The sequence below is a fragment of the Tympanuchus pallidicinctus genome, unplaced genomic scaffold, assembly GCF_026119805.1.
Source record: "Tympanuchus pallidicinctus isolate F22 unplaced genomic scaffold, pur_lepc_1.0 scaffold19, whole genome shotgun sequence".
NCBI lineage: Eukaryota > Metazoa > Chordata > Aves > Galliformes > Phasianidae > Tympanuchus > Tympanuchus pallidicinctus.
Window position 1 is genome coordinate 9,207,763 of NW_026294710.1, and position 19,129 is coordinate 9,226,891.

The 19,129-nt window shown below is 37.0% G+C and overlaps 1 protein-coding gene across 5 annotated transcripts in view; it reads right to left on the reverse strand.

The window, feature by feature from the left end:
* Window positions 1-10,923: 10,923 nt before the first annotated feature.
* Window positions 10,924-19,129, reverse strand: part of SEMA3D (semaphorin 3D) — a 143,910-nt gene continuing 135,704 nt past the window's right edge. For all 5 annotated transcript variants that reach the window (XM_052681031.1, XM_052681032.1, XM_052681035.1 and 2 more), the window contains exon 18: window positions 10,924-18,245. In XM_052681031.1, coding sequence (XP_052536991.1) covers window positions 17,832-18,245 — 414 coding nt within the window. In that variant the 3' untranslated portion in view covers window positions 10,924-17,831. The remainder of the gene's footprint in view (window positions 18,246-19,129) is intronic.

Sequence of the window (19,129 nt, forward strand, 5' to 3'; positions counted from 1 at the left end):
ATCACCTCTGCAATTAGCATTCCAACTTTCAAAAAAGTTATTGGATGAATCAGGAATGCAATATGACCAGTTAGGTTATTATGAAATTGTTAATAGGCAAATAAATTCTGAGACACCATGGGAAAGAAAACCTCCTCCCTTTCAGAATTTTGCTTTATTTTTACTTTTCTGTAAAGTAAATTGTTTTAATGATTCATACCACAATAGTCATGTGTCTGCAGGAAAGTATTGCCTTTGAGGGTTATCTAAATAGTTACTCAACTTAGTGTAAATTCACTGTGGAAGATGGAATCTACATTAATAACATTATATATGGAAAAAATATCTGTTTTCTATTAAAAAATCTGTGAGTGAAATTAATTATCCTCAAATAAGAAGCTTTCTCTTGTTATAAAATTGTCCTGTAAAATGGTGTATATATCAATAAAAGAGAAAGTTTTGATATTTATCTAATATTGTATTAACAGTATAATAGATATGAAAGTTAACTCTTTTTGGAAAGCAGAATTTTCCATTATTTCCCTGAAATACTGCTTTTATGAATATAAAGAGTCTGTTCCATTACATCTGATCTGTCTCTCTTTTTCTTAGGAGCATAGTAAAGGGCAGTAATCTGGGGTAATTAAGCATGTGGGAAAAAGGAAGGAAGGAAGGAAGGAAGGAAGGAAGGAAGGAAGGAAGGAAGGAAGGAAGGAAGGAAGGAAGGAAGGAAGGAAGGAAGGAAGGAAGGAAGGAAGGAAGGAAGGAAGGAAGGAAGGAAGGAAGGAAGGAAGGAAGGAAGGAAGGAAGGAAGGAAGGAGGGAGGGAGGGAGGGAGGGAGGGAGGGAGGGAGGGAGGGAGGAAGGAAGGAAGGAAGGAAGGAAGGAAGGAGGGAGGGAGGGAGGGAGGGGGGAGGGGGGAGGGGGGAGGGGGGAGGGAAGGAGGGAGGGAGGGAGGGAGGGAGGGAGGGAGGGAGGGAGGGAGGGAGGGAGGGAGGGAGGGAGGGAGGGAGGGAGGGAGGGAGGGAGGGAGGGAGGGAGGGAGGGAGGAAGGAAGGAAGGAAGGAAGGAAGGAAGGAAGGAAGGGAGGAAGGAAGGAAGGAAGGAAGGAAGGAAGGAAGGAAGGAAGGAAGGAAGGAAGGAAGGAAGGAAGGAAGGAAGGAAGGAAGGAAGGAAGGAAGGAAGGAAGGAAGGAAGGAAGGAAGGAAGGAAGGAAGGAAGGAAGGAAGGAAGGAAGGAAGAATAACCCTTAAAGTATGTTTTATTCTTCTATTTCTGGTTTCTTACTTTGTCCTGATCTATTCTGTAATAATCTCCTTTGCATTGTCAATAGAGTGACAGTGCAGGGTTTTGTCAGAGATTATTATATACATGTATATTTTCTTTTTTAAAGAAACATTTTAAACTTTATTTAAAATATATATATACTTTTTAGTTTCGTTGGAAATGCTATACTGGAATTGATCAGCCACTCATCCGAGAGTAGCATTTGGTCTCCAGAAGTTGATGTTTCTAGTAGAAAGAATTCAGTAAAATTCTATTAAGATGGGTTTAATTACTAAATTGTTCAGGGGAACATATTCAGAAAGACTAAGTATAAAACTCTGGCCTTTTTCTACTTATAATATGTAGTGATAGCTATAGTCATGCCCGACCTGCAGCTACATAAGCTGAGAAAATTGTATGGCTGACAATCACATCTTTTACCAAGATGAGAAATTCTATGCCACAAATCCAGATTCCAAGGTTATACACCTAAATCTTTCTGTACCATATGTTTGTACTGAGATCTTGATCTAACACAGTGACAGTTGGATATGGTCTTTATTGGTCTTACCTTTGCAGAGGTTAAATGCACAAATAAAAACAGCTTGTGTAGATTTAACTAGATATTTTAAATGATATGAACAGGGTGGCAAAATGCACACACAGAAAATATAAGCATCTTTTCTTTGGTGACCCAGGTTTGATCTGGTTCAGCACAGAAGCACGGAAAATGTTAGAAGTCTGGGTTATGTTTTTGAAAGAAGACTCCAGAGAAAATATGCACACAAATTACTATAATAAGGGACAGTTGGCAAAAATGATTAGAATGATAAGAATAAAAACTGAGCATATTTTAGTCTGAAATAGTCTTTTGCTATCACATGCCATCTGTCTCCACAAGGCATTGGAATGATGCTTAGCAGTGTTTTCCTAGCTGGAAATAAGAAAAAGTAAAGTATTTGTGTCAATTCCTCGTGATCATGTCAGAAACTGTTTAATGCTATGGTTCTGAAAATCTTTTCTTTGAAGTCAGACTCCCTGGAAACACTGAATTCATAGTTTAAGTCAATATCTCAGTGTAAATAAAAAAAACAATTCCAATGGATTCTTATTCTTTCATGCCAAAGAACATAAGAGTGTGTAATGGTTGACACTAAGCTGATGTATTTAGAAAAATAAACAAATATTCTCATGAAAAAGATATAAAGATATCTCAGAACAAGTTTTAATTTGATTTGCAAAAAGGCTTTTTGTTGTTGCTGTTACTGATTTTTGGCTTTTTTTTTTTTTTCATTTTTATTTTTTCTTTTTTTATTTCCCAGCTCATTCTAGGCAACAAACTAACTGTTTGATATTTAGACTGGCTGACATTTGTAAACACTGAAATACTGAGATAAGCCATATTTAAAATTACATAGGAGAAGTTGCAAAATTAAATATGAGTGACTTCGCAAAACATTTAAATTACTTGGCAGAAAACCTAGGAAATCTCATCATGAATTCCAGCAACACTATGCAACTAAAATAAATTTAATTTGTACATGAATTTGTAATTTTATAAGTTTCATAAAATGCTGTTTGATAATATATATATCACTAAATTAAGTGACATTCACTTAGCACAATATTTTCTATACACACAGATCCATTTGAAGCTCTCAAAAGACAACTTGTTCTATTAGACTCTGAAATTATATAGTTAACTCAGTATTTGTTTAGCTGTTGCAGAATAGAAGTTGCTTTATTTTAATCAATTGAATTATTTTCTGACACAGAATCTGTACATGAGGATTAATGCTAAACTAGAACTTACAGTCCATTTCTTCAGCCATGCTCAGAATACCTGCTAAATAATCATGGAGAGATCAAAAGATTTCAACAGGAAAACTTGTGTAAGAGAGTCCTGCTTAGTGCAGGTCAGTTAATGGCATGGGATTCTAAAGTTATAAAGTGAATGTGTCTTTGGTCAAGTCACATGGAAATACAATGCAGCCCTAAGACTTCTTTTTCCCCAGAAAAATTAATCTGTGATCATTTTCATGTAGTGTGTTATATGTTAAATGAATATATAAAGCAGCAGTCTTTCAGTACAACAAAAATGTGATACTTCACTGCCACACACACAGCATTGTTAAGATTAAAGAAGAATACTCTCTTTGCCAAAAAGAAGGAGATAGGGACTTTGGATCTTTCTTGCTCTCTGAATTCAAGCATTTAATTTGGAAGGAAGTTTGAATAATAAAAAGGACATCTTTATTGTCAGCATATGGTAACAGACAGAATGGTTGAAGCTGGTAGGAACATCTGAAACCATCTGCTCCAACCTCTGCTCAAGCAGGGACACGAAGAGCAGGGTGTCCAGTTCTACATGCAGGTGGCTTTTGGAGATCTACAAGGAATTGGAAATTCCACAATCTCTCTAGACAACTTGTGCCAGTTCTCACTCACCTACACAGTAAAAAAAATGCTTCCTGATGCTCAATGAGAATTTCCTGTATTCCAGTTTGTATTTCCTCTAGTCTTGTCACTGGTCACAACAGAAAAGAGCCCAGCTCCATCTTCTTTGCAGCCTCCCTTCAGGTGTTCATAGATGTTGATAAATCCCCTGGAGCCTCATCTTCTCCAGGCTGAATATCTCCAGCCATCTCAGCCTTTTGGGAATCACGTGGCAGTATTTGGCCATTCTTAGCAATGATGCTCACTAGCACCTCATGAATGGGTTTATCAGAAGAAGGATTTCACCTGAATAAACTTTAGAATGGCTCTGACTAAGAAGACCGGATGAAATAGTATTAATTGAATTAAAGATGGAGATAGGTGAACCTCAAAGACTCTATAGATCTCTATAACACCTTTTAAAATTTTGGGATTTGTAAGGTTGGATAAAGGACTGGGAAAGGGACAGGGGGTTAATGATTGTTGAATTACACCCATTTCTGGGATTAACTTCCAGACAACCTATGAAACACAGCAAGATTAGGAAACTTTTCCACTTACAACTAGAATCCTGGGTATTTATTATATTACCAAGACTGCTAAGACTGAAATAGATTCAATGTTTTAGTGCTTTTTTTCCATATTTATATAATATTAGGTATGGAACTCTCGAAATTTGAAAAGCAGCCTACAGAAAAATAGCTTACATTTGTAAGTCACATTAAGATTCATTCAGTCTATGATAAAGATCCATGTAGCTAGTGAGTCATAAACTTGGCCTGTAGAGTCTCAGACTTCATAGCTATTGTTCTTTGAACTCTACAGTACACTTATTTTCAGGCTTAGCAAAGCTGTCTTTGTAACACAGAAGTAAGTTAAGCATATGAGTCACATTCAGATGCAACTGCAGGACACTGAATTGGGGCACAAATATAAACAGGGTATTAGAAAAATCAATAAAGGGGGGCATTTTTAAAAATGCTTTGGAATTTTATAGAGGATCAAACTGAGCTTACCGAAGCTGTAATTCAGTCAATACACTGGAAGTACATCAGTCTGGACTAAATTAACTATGAATTATTTAAGGAAATGACCAAAGGCTGGGATTTCACTCCATCAGATTTTTGGTACTTTCAGATATATCATTTATGATAAACAAGTGGGAATGATGGCAGTTATCCTGCCATCAATGAGCAGATGGAGCCTATATTTCAATAGGAGGTAAAGCTACAAATGAGACAGCTAGATAATGATGACTTTTTCCAATAGCTTTTTATACAATATCTTTTGTAATAAAATGAGATCCTTGTGTATGGTCTATAAAGCATTTTGGAAAATGCTTTGAAAGCTTTTTATTTTTCCATTTCAAGATTATAGCCTTGCAACAATGTCCACAAAGACATAGGGACAAATATGCAACATCTGCGTATCTTATTTATTTTTTCTGATAGACACCCAGCATGTCCACAGATGATTTTTTCCCAAAATAATACAAAGTAGAAAACCACAGTATCATTTTCTTTAGTTCTTTATCGAGGCTAAGAAAAAATTGCTTTTTTCATTTCAGCAGAATTTTTATTCACTCTGCCTCCTCGGAAACAGTGATGCTCATGACACACTCCTTGTCATTTGGATAGTTTAGATTTTACCTTAGAAATGCTTGTCATTATATATATATTAAGATGTGCCATTTAAAGTTGTGCAAACATCTCTCATTGCTCCCAAAAGGTTATGAACAAGATTCCATATTTTGAATTTCCATCTCTTATCAATATCATCTATCATATGAGCATCAAAGGTGTGGTAGCTTGTTCAAGACTTAGATTTACTTAAATCTTTTCAACTGTCTCAACACATGTAGTATTAACATGTATATATGCTTTATATATGTTTCAGCCAAAGTTCAGATTTGTAACTAAATGTAAGTTTGTACTATGCAAGCAAAGAAGATTGGTATTTGCATAACCGTAGTGTATGACAAAATACAAAACAGCATAAGACATACAGCAGTCTTCCACATACACATTCCAGGTCTTTGAGTTCCTTTTGAATCATTTAGCCAACTGGTTGCACATTGCATAAATCAAACTTCCCACATTATGTCTGAAATTTTGGCAGATTCTGTATATTATGTTTTCCAATTTCAAATAACCTCTATCCATAAATGTAATCCTAAATTCTGTTATGAATAAAAACGGTCTCCTTGTAGTCTAAACAAAAGCAGAACACATAATACAAACAACAAAAGCAAGAAAATAAAACCCAGAAGATTTAGTGTCGTTAAATAGGTTCATGTGTGGAGAAAAAGGACAAGAGAACTCATGAAAAAAGATTTTTAATAAGAACAGAATGAAGTTGCATCAGTGCGTAAAATAGCATGTGCTTCCTACCACTTATATTCCAGAGCATTTTCATTTACCATGGAGGACTTTCATATGGTGTTTTAGAAACATTGAAAAGGACCAAGGAATGAAGCTGAAGTATGCAACAAGTGAATTGTGAATTCCTCATATGAAGACACCTCTACTAAAATAAGTTTATATTGTAGTAAGTAAAATAAAACATTTTTATTTTCTTCACCATCTTTTAAATCTCCTGATCAGGAATGCTATTTGAAGCGTGCTCCACCTTAGATTATGCCATCTCCTCAGTAATAAGAATGAAAAGAAATGTGACAGGAAATAAAAAACGCTTTCCAGTGAAAGAGAAAGGGACAAAGGAAACAATACACAGCTTCAAAAATGTTAATTGCAACAACTACCTATTTATGTTCTAGGATTTTCTTTTCATGAAAGAAAGCCATTTGAAATGAAAGCTGCAATATTCCTGTCTTGTGCAAACACTTCACTCACAGTCCATTCTATCTTAAAGGAGAATATGATTCTGACCTGGCAGAATACTCCACACTGATGTTACCTTCTGTAAGGTATCAGAGGTGTATCAGTAGAAACTTGAACTCTTTCCTGGAACTGTCTTAAAGCAGAGTAAAGAGATCCTCAAGATTTTGGCTTAGTCCATTACTACACTGAGGTAAAAAGATCTGAACATTCTGAAAAGTGAAAAGTACAATAAACTCCTTCCTGTTCAAAACATTGGGTTTTGACCTCCTGATTGCTATACTCCTCTTTATCTAGTGGCACACTGCAGATACCACCATGCTCAACCATAGCTCAAATGCAGTGAGAATTTCTGTTTGCAATTGAAGTTCAGATAAATGCAGGAAAAAAAAAGAATTCTATAGCTACATTTAGGCTTAGAATTTGCTCATTTCTCTGTAGTACAAATGTGAATTAGGGCTCAGTCCTCAATACAATTCACTGCCGCTCAGCAATACAGTGTCAAAAACTTTCATTTTAGCTGCATAGTCTCCAGCATGTTATCTGCTCTGAATTTTATGATAGGGCTTTATGCAAAAAGCTGGGGAGTGAAATGGAAAAAACAAACAAAGAAAAAGCAAGCAAAAAAGGAGGAAGAAGTGGAAGGAAAAAGAAGTCAATTGAGGGCTAAAATTACACTGACTGGCAATATTCCTCCCATGTTTTTTGTAGCATGCCGTGTTGAGCTTACTCCCGGTGCAACTCTGACTCATGCAAATTCAGAAGTCCTTACGTATTCTGCAATTGTACAGTTTCTTGGAGAAACTTCTGCAAATATTTCAAGCCCAAAAGCATTTGCAACAAATTCCCTGTGCATTCATTTAATCTGTAGAACACTGGATTCACAGTCTTTTGAAAGTATATAACTGCAGAATCAATCCAGGTCATCCTGGAGAAACTGGGCTTAAATTTCATGCCACAAGTAGTACCCAAGTGTGGCTGGTTTTGTTTCTATTATATATTGATAACTCTGAAAGTAATGTCTCCTCTTTATTTCCACGAAAAGTACAACATATATAAAGAGCATGATACCACTGTTTGATAGAGCAAATTGTCAGCTACACAGGACAATTTTTTTAATATAGTCATTACCACTTGCTATACATTTTCACCAGTGATGAACAAGAGACTGCATGCTGCGCTCATAAATATTTGCACGAGCAGAGCTGACCCACAGCAGCTGTAATAGCATGATTGTTAGGAAAATGTTGCACACACAGTCCAACTTCCACTGTGCTCACATCCACTGTTTGGTCTCCAGAAACATTCCATAAGCATCAAATAATGTCAATGGGTGTAATTTTTTCTTCCACCTAACAGGAAGTAGTGGTGCTTTTTAAAAATATACTAGACCCTACTAGATACATTTTCATCTTTAGAATCAGCAACAGCAGTTCTCACAGAGTGCAGTGAGTGCAGGCCGTAGGTATATTCCAGTTATACCATCCATACCTTCCTTAACTTAAAAGCATTTTGGAAAATATAAATTAAAATACACTCTGAGCATTAATTTGTATCAGATCAAGAGGCAGAAAATCTAGCCTTTTATCTATTAAGGGAGAATTTTCACTCTTTCTTGTTATCTTCTTGCAACTTAGCCTGTAATATATCTGGAAACCTGCTCTTCAGAAAGCCTTCATCTATTGATATGCTTTGGGGAATGGAGCAAAATGTATATTACCCAAAGTAGGCATTACTTTGATTCCAAAACAAAATTCTGCGTTTCCTTAAATAATAAACCATCATGACAATGGCCCTCATGTGAATATTTTTAAAAAGGCTCCTATGTGCCCAAGCTGTCAACTTCCAAAGCTAAAACAACAGTTTCAGCTCTACAAATGCCAACACCTGTGCTCAACTTGAAATCACTGAGAACAATCCCAATCATGGAGAGAAGTGAGTCTATTATGTGTTAACAGATGCAGTCCAAACACTGAGTGGCTGTGGTTGTTTTCTTTATGAGTGAAAAAAAAAGAAAAAAAGCAAACAGAAAAAAGAAAAGAAAAAAGAAAAGAAAAAAACAAGAAAAAGTAAAATATAAGAAACAAAAAGTAAAATGTAAAGAACAACAACAACAAAAAGAAGAAAAAGAAGGAAAACAAGAAGAACAAAAAGAAAAAGAAAAAGAGGAAGAAAAAAAAGAAAAAGAAAAAGAAAAAGAGAAAAAGAAAAGGAAGAAGAAAAAGTGCAGCCAAGTTTTCATAGAAGAATGTTATGGACCACACCTACTTGTAAGTAATAAGCAAGAAAGGAGCAGCTTGCTCTTTTTTACTTTCTTTTCTGCATGCGAACAAATATTTAATACTGGAAGACATAATTGCACTGTAATTGCAACACTCATAAACGTAAAAACTGATAGCCATTAGTATTTTAATTGTAAGGTAAAGAATCAAACTTTGTGTAAAGCCAAAGTTTGTCATTTCCTGCCTTAACAACACTGAAGTTTCATCTAGCAACTCTTAAAAATGCTCACCGAATTTTTCCATCATACATTCAGTTTCAAATTGTTCTAAATAGTTTTACTCAAAGGAAAACAGGGAGATAATGTGTACTAGCATATAATAAATTCTGTGCTGGTGTACATTTTCATCCAGTGTTTGAGGAGAATTCTTGCAGAAATGTGCCTAGGAAATGCAGATTCTCGTTCTGCACTATTGCAGTTATTACTCTGTGTGTAACTACATGAACCCCATAGTATCATCTACACTATATTTTACTGTGCAGAAGTATAAATGATTATGAACAGACTGTTAGCTCCCAGTTGCTTGTTTTCACAGCACATATGGATTCTGTGTGTGAACACATCCCAGAACACTTCCCATGATTTGAATCATGAAGGGACAGATTTTACCTCATATCTCTTACTTTAAGCACAGACTTCCTCAGCTAACAGCACTTCTGGTTTCCAATAGCCTGGAGAGAGGCACCACACGCTGCAAAGAAGGAGCAGAGATTGCTCAGTAAGCCAATCAGTTCTGGAAAAGTGTCAGAACAACTGCAGCAGAACTTGTTTGCTCATTCCCGAGACTCATCACTAATTGTCTTGAAGTTTGACCCTGCTAAATCCTTACAGAGAAAATGACAGATTTCAGCTTAATTAGCTTTTGTCTCTGTGAGTGCACACAAAACAGTGCTGCATGGAAGTTCATGCCGAGTTTCAGAAGGGAGCTGAAGAATTTATTTCTTACACTCATCTCTGCTAATGAGCCTGGATAATCAGGCAGCCTGCGCAGAGCATCTCTGCTCCTGCAGGGGCTGAAAGTGCTTTACCAGCTGGAGGCTGGACCAGGGCTGGGACATGCTGGCAGAATTCCCACTTACTTCAATGGGACCAAGATTGATCCTACATGAGACATTATCAAATACAGCCACCTGTGGGGAGGGAGTAGGGGAACCCAGCAGCTGTTTAGCAGTGCACAGGAATGCAGAAATGAGAGTTCAGACTCAAAAATGAAGAATACCATATCCAATTGCAACTGCAGGTGGAATGGAGGTAAGCAGAAGGCTATTGCCGCAGTTGGGATTCAGCATCAGCTTTCAGGCCAGCAGTACCTTGGGACCTTTCTCAGCAAAGGGTCAGAAGCATCGAGGTCTAATGGACACAGCATGGGATTGGGAAGCAGACATCCTTGAGTGCACCAATGCGGATGTCCTTGGCAATGACATGCTGACCGTCTGCTAACAAAATACCCTCCTTAGCCTTTAATAAATCCTGTGAAACATAGGAGGCTGCACTGAAGGCTAGAAAAGGAGCTGGGCCAGTGAGCCTATTTTTTTCCCAGCCTAAAGACTTTTAGAAATTTTTCTCTTCTGTAGCCACACAGGGAGGTTACGGTACTTCATTAGAAAAACGAAGAGCCCTTCCCTCTCTCCAGTTATCCCACTCCTGAAAACACTCTGAGGAGGCTGGAAACAGTCCCTTAAAGCCAAAGTGTTCCTGAAGCTATCCAAGAGGAATAGACTTGTCTTGAGGGCATCTGTAAAAAACAATGACAGTGCAGTTTTTAAGGATGGCAGTAGTTGCTAATAATCTATAAATGTATGCATTAAAATGCTATTATTGAATTTAAATTAATAAACATAGACTTGTCTAGTATATATTGCTTTGCACATATTAATCCAAATAACTGAGGCCCATGGGTTCTTGAAGACATTTCTATCGATTTACTCTGTTGGTCATAAGCCTGTTCTCTACGAAAGCTAAAGCTTGAAAGCCCTTACACAGGCACAGCTTCTGAAGTACATTTTAGGTTACTTGCTTTAACATCCAAGGCAATTCATTTCCATGACATGATGCAGATTTTGCTTCTCTAAAAGCTCATATTTTACTCTGTAGTTTGACATAAATTTAAAAAATAAGCCAAAACTCAGAACTTGTTTTTTATTAAAGTTCAAATTAAATATACATTATTTTACCCATTTTTGTGTATAAGATTGAAATCTCAGTAAAACAGCAGGCATGGCAAACACAGCTTATTATTAGTCATAAGTGACAGTTATCATTTTAACTCATTTAGCTGCAGCATTTACAAATAGATACACTTCTCAAAATGTTTCACCCATATAACTCTACAGAAAGTTACATTACAGAGTGAAATTCAACCCCATTCACAAGGTCAGACCAAGTATCCTTATGTCTTAGGAATTAAAAAAAGTCATATGGCATATAATTCTTATGCAGGGCTTCAGAAGGAGTGATGAATTTCATCTTATGAGAAAATGTAGTCTTTATTGGTCAAATGTGAAATATTAATCATAATCCTTATCACCAGTGCATTTAGTATGACTTTTCATTTTGGAATTTGGAGATATGCTTTTATAATCTCTTCCTTTCTTCCCAGCCAGTATACATCCTGAGATAGCCACTGGGAGAGATGGAATGGAGACACATGCATCATCCACAAAAAAAAAAAAAAAAAAAAAAAAAAAAAACTCAAAACATTTGGAGATAGTTTATTCCAATTTGTATTTTCATAGATTTGTATCTAGTTTTTATAGCTGAAATATGTTGACAGACACTATTATAATGTAACTATGATTGTTGTAATTCATTTCTATGGATTAAGTTCACAAAAGAAGACGTGAGCATTTTTTGATGCTGCCTCTTTTTAAAATCCTTTTAAAATGCTGAATACACATAAAAATATGAAATAGCTTTCACTTCCACATAGAGCTTCCCCACCTTTTCCTGATCTGTCAAATCTGAAAACAGAGATATATTAAATAATAAATTAAGAAAAAATATTTTCATTATGAAAAGCAATTTAATATATAAATTTTAAGTAAAACATGTTAAAATATGAAAATAAATTTAGAAAATATAAATTTGTGAAGTCCTGTTAATGTATTTGTGTTTTCATATTTCTGGCAAGTGACAAATAACAGAACTAATAACTAATAACTAATAATAAATAATAATCTTAGCATTTTCATATTTGTTTACAAATACAAAAAGGCAAACTGAACTACATAGAAAGGAAAGGATGAGAATAGGGAAAGGGAATGAAAAGACGGGGAAAGGGGAAAAGGGAAAGGGGAGGGAAATGGGAAATGGGAAATGGAAGGGAAGGGAAGGGAAGGGAAGGGAAGGGAAGGGAAGGGAAGGGAAGGGAAGGGAAGGGAAGGGAAGGGAAGGGAAGGGAAGGGAAGGGAAGGGAAGGCAAGGCAAGGCAAGGCAAGGCAAGGCAAGGCAAGGCAAGGCAAGGCAAGGCAAGGAGTTATTCTGCATCTTATAGAATATGAAGAATCTTATGCTTTAAAGAACAAAATACTTTGATTTTAAATTGAGCACTCACATACGTAAAAAGCAAAAGGAGAGCTCTAATTAACAGTCCCAAAAATCTCGTTTGTAAATGCAAGCCCATCTGGTCTCTAATTTACCTCACAGTATTTGGTTTACATCTGCAGCTGAATGCAAAAGCTGATGCTTGGGAAAGTCATTGTCTGAAGGCAAATTGTGATACTTTGGGGTGGTAGGGTGGTTTATAAGCCAAAGAAATATCAGATCCTGCAATATTTCTCCACACAGAGGCAGTTACCTGACACAGAAGTCTCTCAGAGGCAGGAGACAACGAGTTTAAGTCATGGGAAGGAAAATCAAAGAACTAAATAGGTTACTCCAAAAGTAATTTCTCTTGTTTATTATCTTAGGGCAGTGAGGTACTGAAACAGGTCACCTTGTGTTGTGATGGATACCTCGTCCCTGGAGATGTCCTGGGCAACCTGATCCAGTTGTGGTGTCCTGTTCATTGCTGGGAAGTTGGACTACATGTCCCTCAGACGTCCTTTCCAACTCTAAGAATTCCATGATTCAATGAATTATTTCAATAGAAACTACAACAGATAGGAAGAGCACAATAACACTTTTTCTTAGAGCAAATTCTCAGCTACAAAACACTATTTGTCAACACTGCCGCTGCCATTAGCTATACATTTCTTCCAGGAATTAACGACAGCTTGCATGCCGCACTCCTAACAAACTGCATCAGTGGTGGTGACCCAGTGTAGCAGCTGCTAGTGCTGAAAACACAGCACCCACCACCTCACTGTGCTCACATCCACTGTTTGGTCTCCATAAATATTCAGCAAGTGTCGATGAATGTCAATGGGTGTCATTTTTTCCACATGGAGGAGCTGAATGACACACCTTTGCTCCATACACACTTTCCTGTCAGGTGTCATTTAGTCACACGTGCTTTTTTTTTTTTTTCCAGTCTAGTGTTCACTAGACTGGAATTATTTACAAGCCTTGAAAACTGGATTACAGTCACAAAGAATGTCACACTATCTAGTTATAGAAGCCTAGTGCAGTGTAATATTAGCAACACGATGATAAAATATTACAATAGAGATCATTTAAGATTTTTAAAATGTAACAAAATATTAGAGAGACAGGTGGGCTTAATTTTCTATTCATGCAGATGTCATTCCTCAGATCTTCATTCCTCAGTTACAAGAACTAGGCAAATACATGGTTCAGGGCAGCACACAGCTTTGGCTCTTTGACTACTAAACTGGAACTCTCCCTAGACCATGATTCAGTTTCAGTAGGCTTTTGATTTTCGCTTTCAGTGGAAGCCAATCTGAATCTTAACACTTGAAAATCACATTTGTCTTTTGCAATTACCCTCTGTTAGAAAATGAACATAACACATTTGTGTATGTCCTGCTATACACATATGCTCATATAAAAAGACTTTAGTAAAATCAATTTGCTTTACTTGTTATTAAATGTTGAGACATAATTATGAGACACGTGGGCTCATTATGTGAATAACTGAGCAGTAATAACAAGCAGTAGTTAGTTATCTGAAATATTAAATGTAGATCAATACCTGTAATGGTTAGATTAAATGCTTCATAGCCTTTTAACTGTAGGGATTTTCTGATCTCAGAAGCATGTGAAGATGCAGCCTTTATCCTAATTACTTCATTATGAGTGACATGAGAACCAGATCCAAAGTCTACTTATGAATTGGAAAGAATTCAGGTTCTGAGATATCTCAAGCTAGAGTAGGTTTAACTGCTTTAAGAGAAAAGAATTTGCTTATGGCATGAAAACACATTCACACCTGTTGTCGGAACAGTTTCCAGTAATTCAACTTGTTTATCACAATAAGTATTAATACTTTATTCCTTTTTCTGCTAATCACATTTTCTGTTTTATTTTGACTGACTACAAGATCTCTACAGAGCTTAGAGCCCTGTTGGGCTTTAAAGATTATGTCAGTTTTCAGTATTTTTATAACTAGAGCTCACATTGTGCTGGTTATTCTAGAAAACTGTTTAAAACCACTGCAGTCAAGCACTGGCCATCTTCTGAAGCAGGGTCAGTGGCAATATTTTGTTGAAAGAAAGATAATTTATTAATAATTGGACTCCTGGTTGAATACATTTGTAAACAAATATCCATGTTGTATCATATGCACTAAGGGATCTGTTTAAAAACTACAGTGGAGGCAACTTTTCTTTCCACCATGGACCAAAACTTTGTTTAACTTCACTTTTATTGAACTCTTGCAGGAGGCAAGGCTCTGTTTCATTTTAACTATGAGCCTGCTGTGGCTCATAGTACTGCTCAGAGCAGCCCAACAAATCTCCAAATCATCACTTTGAATTTTAGGCAGGTTTTGGTTTTAGCCCTTAACTATACACAAGATTAACTTTTCTGAAAAGAGAAAGATCATTTCTGATCCTCCGATGGTCTAGTTTCTGGATGAGTTAATCCTCTGCACCTCAGTCTGGAACCTCAGTTTGCAGAAAAAAAAAGCATGGCTCCTCCTGGGTTTACATTACAGAATCCTGCCTAACAAAACCTGTCTTCAGCAGTGATCAGTGATTGATCCTGCTCACCCCCTGATCCCCAACATCCTTTGGCCACCTCACGCATATAAAATCTACTGAGCATAAGAAGCTGTGCTAGCCCTGACAGCTTTAGGGCACATCTTATCCAGTGTATCAAAACACAGACTTTTATCTGTGCAACATTATTAAATATTTTCCCTGGAGTGGCATGAACCCAGTACAGCCAACTGCTTTGGAGGATATTGAATTTTTCCCCCATAATGGAAGTGTCCTTATATCTCTCTTGGGGTTTTATGCTACCCAGACTGATGAGGTCATTTCTTTAAAAAGAATCTCATTGCAACAACATTTGAAATAAAAGAAATGAAAGTTGTTTTTTAAGGGTAATAACATTTTAATTCAAGCATTAAAATCTACTGCTCCCAGCACTGAGAAATTAGTCATTCAGGATTTCTACTAAAGTCAGCGTGGGGGTTTCATTCGTAGAATACATGCCCCCAGTCATATCTAAACATAAATTAAGTGATTTAGTTTTCATGGAGGAGAAAAAATAACATGGAAGAGAGGAACTGATTTGATTTTAAATAAACATGAGATGACAGTTGTCTGAAATGCCGTAATTAAAGTACTGTGTCACTGCTGGAGAGAAGAGTAGGCTCTTTGTCAATCCATGTAAACCTAGACCATGTGTTATTCCATAGTCTTGCTGTGATTCCACACATTTAATTAATGTTTGAGTCAGAGAAATGGGACTTAATGGACTGATAAAAATCTAATAATAATTGCACAGGTTCTGTATTATGACATCACAAAATTCCAGCCAAGAATATTTGAGTATCCCAGCCATAGGGTTCTTTACATTTAGTAGTTTTATAGCCCCCCAAACCTCCTTTTAGTCTTAATCAGTCTTAAAATCAAGGTGCTCAAAATGACGAGCCTCCCATGTTGCAAAAGTGTCAGAAAAAAGTTCTGGGCAGGTGTTCAAAGTAGTGTACTCCTGGGTAGTGCCTTCAGCATCAGTCTCTCTGCTAATTAAAAGTCCTGAGATGAGAAATTCCCTCTTCCTCACAGACATGTTTTATAATATTAGCACTCAGTTCTATACACTATCAAAGCATTGCATGCATGCTATCTAATTTTTCCTAATAAACTTATATATCATCTCCTTTTTTTAAAAAAAAGTATCTAAAATTAATGACATACAGCATCACCAGCTTTTATACAACACATGCAAATGCAACTTTCAGGTGTAACAGGAAGCGTGGGTAAACTGAGATTCCTTTCTGAAGTCTGATGCACACGTTGCCATGTCTGACTTTCAACAGAAAAGAAATGAACAGTGATGAAAATGGTATATACATAGTTATCAACCCAGGACTAAATGCATGCGCAAACATCAACATGGGTAAAGGAGAACCTACAATTTCCTGAGCAGCATTCTCAGTTTCTTAATGAGGTGCTCACCAATTACATGGGTTTCCCACAGACTTTGCTCTCCAGATCGGTAGAATGCATGAGAAATGAGTAAAGTTTGTCATTTTGGTATCCATCAAAGCTCTCTTCCATATGAAGAAGTGGTTAATTTGCCATTTCACACTCAAAAAGGCATGAAAGGCAAAATGGAGGGGGTTAGCTGGAAGAGGAGAGAGGGGGCTGTGACTTATGAGAAAAGACAGTAGGCCTGATTTTGAGCTTGTGTTTGTTGCTGCATATCAGGAATAAATTCAGTGAAACCGTGATGATGTCAACTAGATAAGAATAAGGACACGGTTTTTGTTTATATGAAAAGATTTACACTATTACAACCAAAATACAAACTGAGGCACAAGGAACACTTTACAAATGGAATCATAGTACATAGCATATTTCTAACTTACAAGTTTTATTTACACATGGACATCTCTTGTTTTATTTATTTATAATAAAAGTATCAATTCCAACAAGGCAAATTTTCAACTTAAAAATACATAAGACCTTTGGGAGAAAATCCCAAAGAATACACACATCTGAGGAATGTCAGCTCTGTGTCAAGAGCACTGGTCTCAGTTACTAAATATCTTCCCTCATCGTCTTTTGTTTTAGCATTCTTGTTGTCTTTTATTTTTCTTTTCCTTTGCAAAAAATGAGACTAGCAAAGGGCCAGAGACACAGCCAGTGAGCAACATTTAGAGATATGAGAGAGGCACAGGCAAGAATCCCATTATTTGTTAATAGGATTTGTGCACATACCTCCCACACATCACTTAGGAAATTTACTCCCAAGCATCTCAGTGGCAGTTTCAATTAGAGTCAACATTTCATTTCAGCAGATGGACTGCAAACTGATGGCTATCAAACTCAAATGAATAAGGCTTGATAATTTCCCTCTCTTAAACTATGATTATGCTTTCATTTTTATTTTTTTATTTTTTATGGGAAAAATCAGTGTTGTCTCTAAGCCAGTACTTAATTTGATTTTTTGCTGAGCCCCTATGTGCTAGCAAACCCCACCCATGTGCCTGTATAGAAGCCCAATGGGTAAATTAGTGGGTATTTTTGCAGATCTGTCACACATTTCTACCATGCTTCTTATTAAGAAAGATGCCAAAGAACTACGAATACATCTGCCCTCTCCTGAAATGGAGCCATGTCTGGGGTGGAACGTGGCAGCAGATATTAACATGGGAACACGGATACTAAATCCTATGTGAAAATTATGCAGAAAGTGGAGAACACAGCTCATGTAGCCTCAGGCTATCCAGATTAGCTCAAAGTGTACATCTTTTCTTTTTAATGAAAGCATTTGGAATTATTGCCTGGTGGGTGGCTCTCCAATAAGGTATCAAACCCCATTGTACATTCATGTACAAATTAATAGCAATGATGAGTTATTTCAATAAGAAGCAGTACTAATTCATAAGCAAGATGCACAAAAACAAAACACAGTATTTTTTTCATGGAAAGTGTCCTTTCTTTAAATAGTGTTTGCAAACTATGTGGATGGTGGCCTGGCTGGCTCATGATGCCTTCGGTTTCGCTTTTTTTTCATCTCCTGCACATGCTTCCATTTGGCACCGCCTTTGTTTCGCTGTCGCCGTTTCTCCCGGTGCCACATCTGTTCACAGTACTCATCCAGGCTAAAGCTGGGACTGCTGACGAGCTGGATATAGTCCTTGTACCTCAGTCGGGACTCTGTCAGCAAATCCCTCACCCGACCCTCCTCGTCCTCAGTTTTCTGGGTGCTCTCCATTTGCCCATTCTCAATGACATTTAAATTCAGCTTCACAATGGTGTGGATGAAGGTGTGCTCCTGGGCTTTGCAGAAATAGGCTCCTGCATCCCTTCTTTGCAAGCTGCGGATCAGCAGCCCGTGCTCTGTTTTGATGATCCTTTCATCTGCCTTCAGCTGTGGGGTTGGACAGAGAAGAGTGTGATACATTAATGTCATCACCAAACACAGAACACATATTCACTGCAATACAAAAGTGGAGGCAAGGTAGAGTTGGTACAAAGCACACCCATCCCATGATGAGATCCTCAATTTCTGAGTTTCTGCTACTTACTACATCACCTGCATCATTGACATTTCAGCATGCAGTATTAAAAGATAAATGCTGTACAACTGAAAGGACAGACAGTAGCACTCATCACATCAGAATGCAATAGATAGGCTGTATTCTCCATGGAAGAGCAGATGTGTAGCACCATAAATCCCATTTGTTTTTTAACTTTTTTTTTTTTTTTTCCCAAAGTGTCTGTAATAATTCCAGTATAGGAGGGTGCTTGTATACCTGGAATAATCTGAGATACTACTGCACTGAAAACAACTACCACTGCTGATTTTTAAAATGAAATGCTTCAATATTCTGATCAACCCAATCTAGCTGTAGATGTCTCTGTTCGTTGCAGGGGAACTAGACTTGATGACCTTTAAAGGTCCCTTCCAACTCAAATGATTGTGAGTCTGAATCTCTGATTCTATAATTTTTGTCTTCATCAGCTGCAATTTATAAAAGGAAGCCAATCCTATCTCTAACTCACTATGACATGACTAAAAGTTCCCAGTTAGTTTAGATGACAACAACCCAGTGCAATTCTAAGATCCATGAAGAAGAACCTTACGGGGAAGAGGGGGGAGGGGGGGAAGAAAAAAAAGGAGCTCAAGGCTGTTAATGTAGACATGCAGTTTCATTTACAAATGCAAGTATTTCCAAAAACATAACACAGTATGACATGTTATAAAATAAGGTGCCCCTTAGAGTAATAACACTGTAAGTTAAGTGATATATC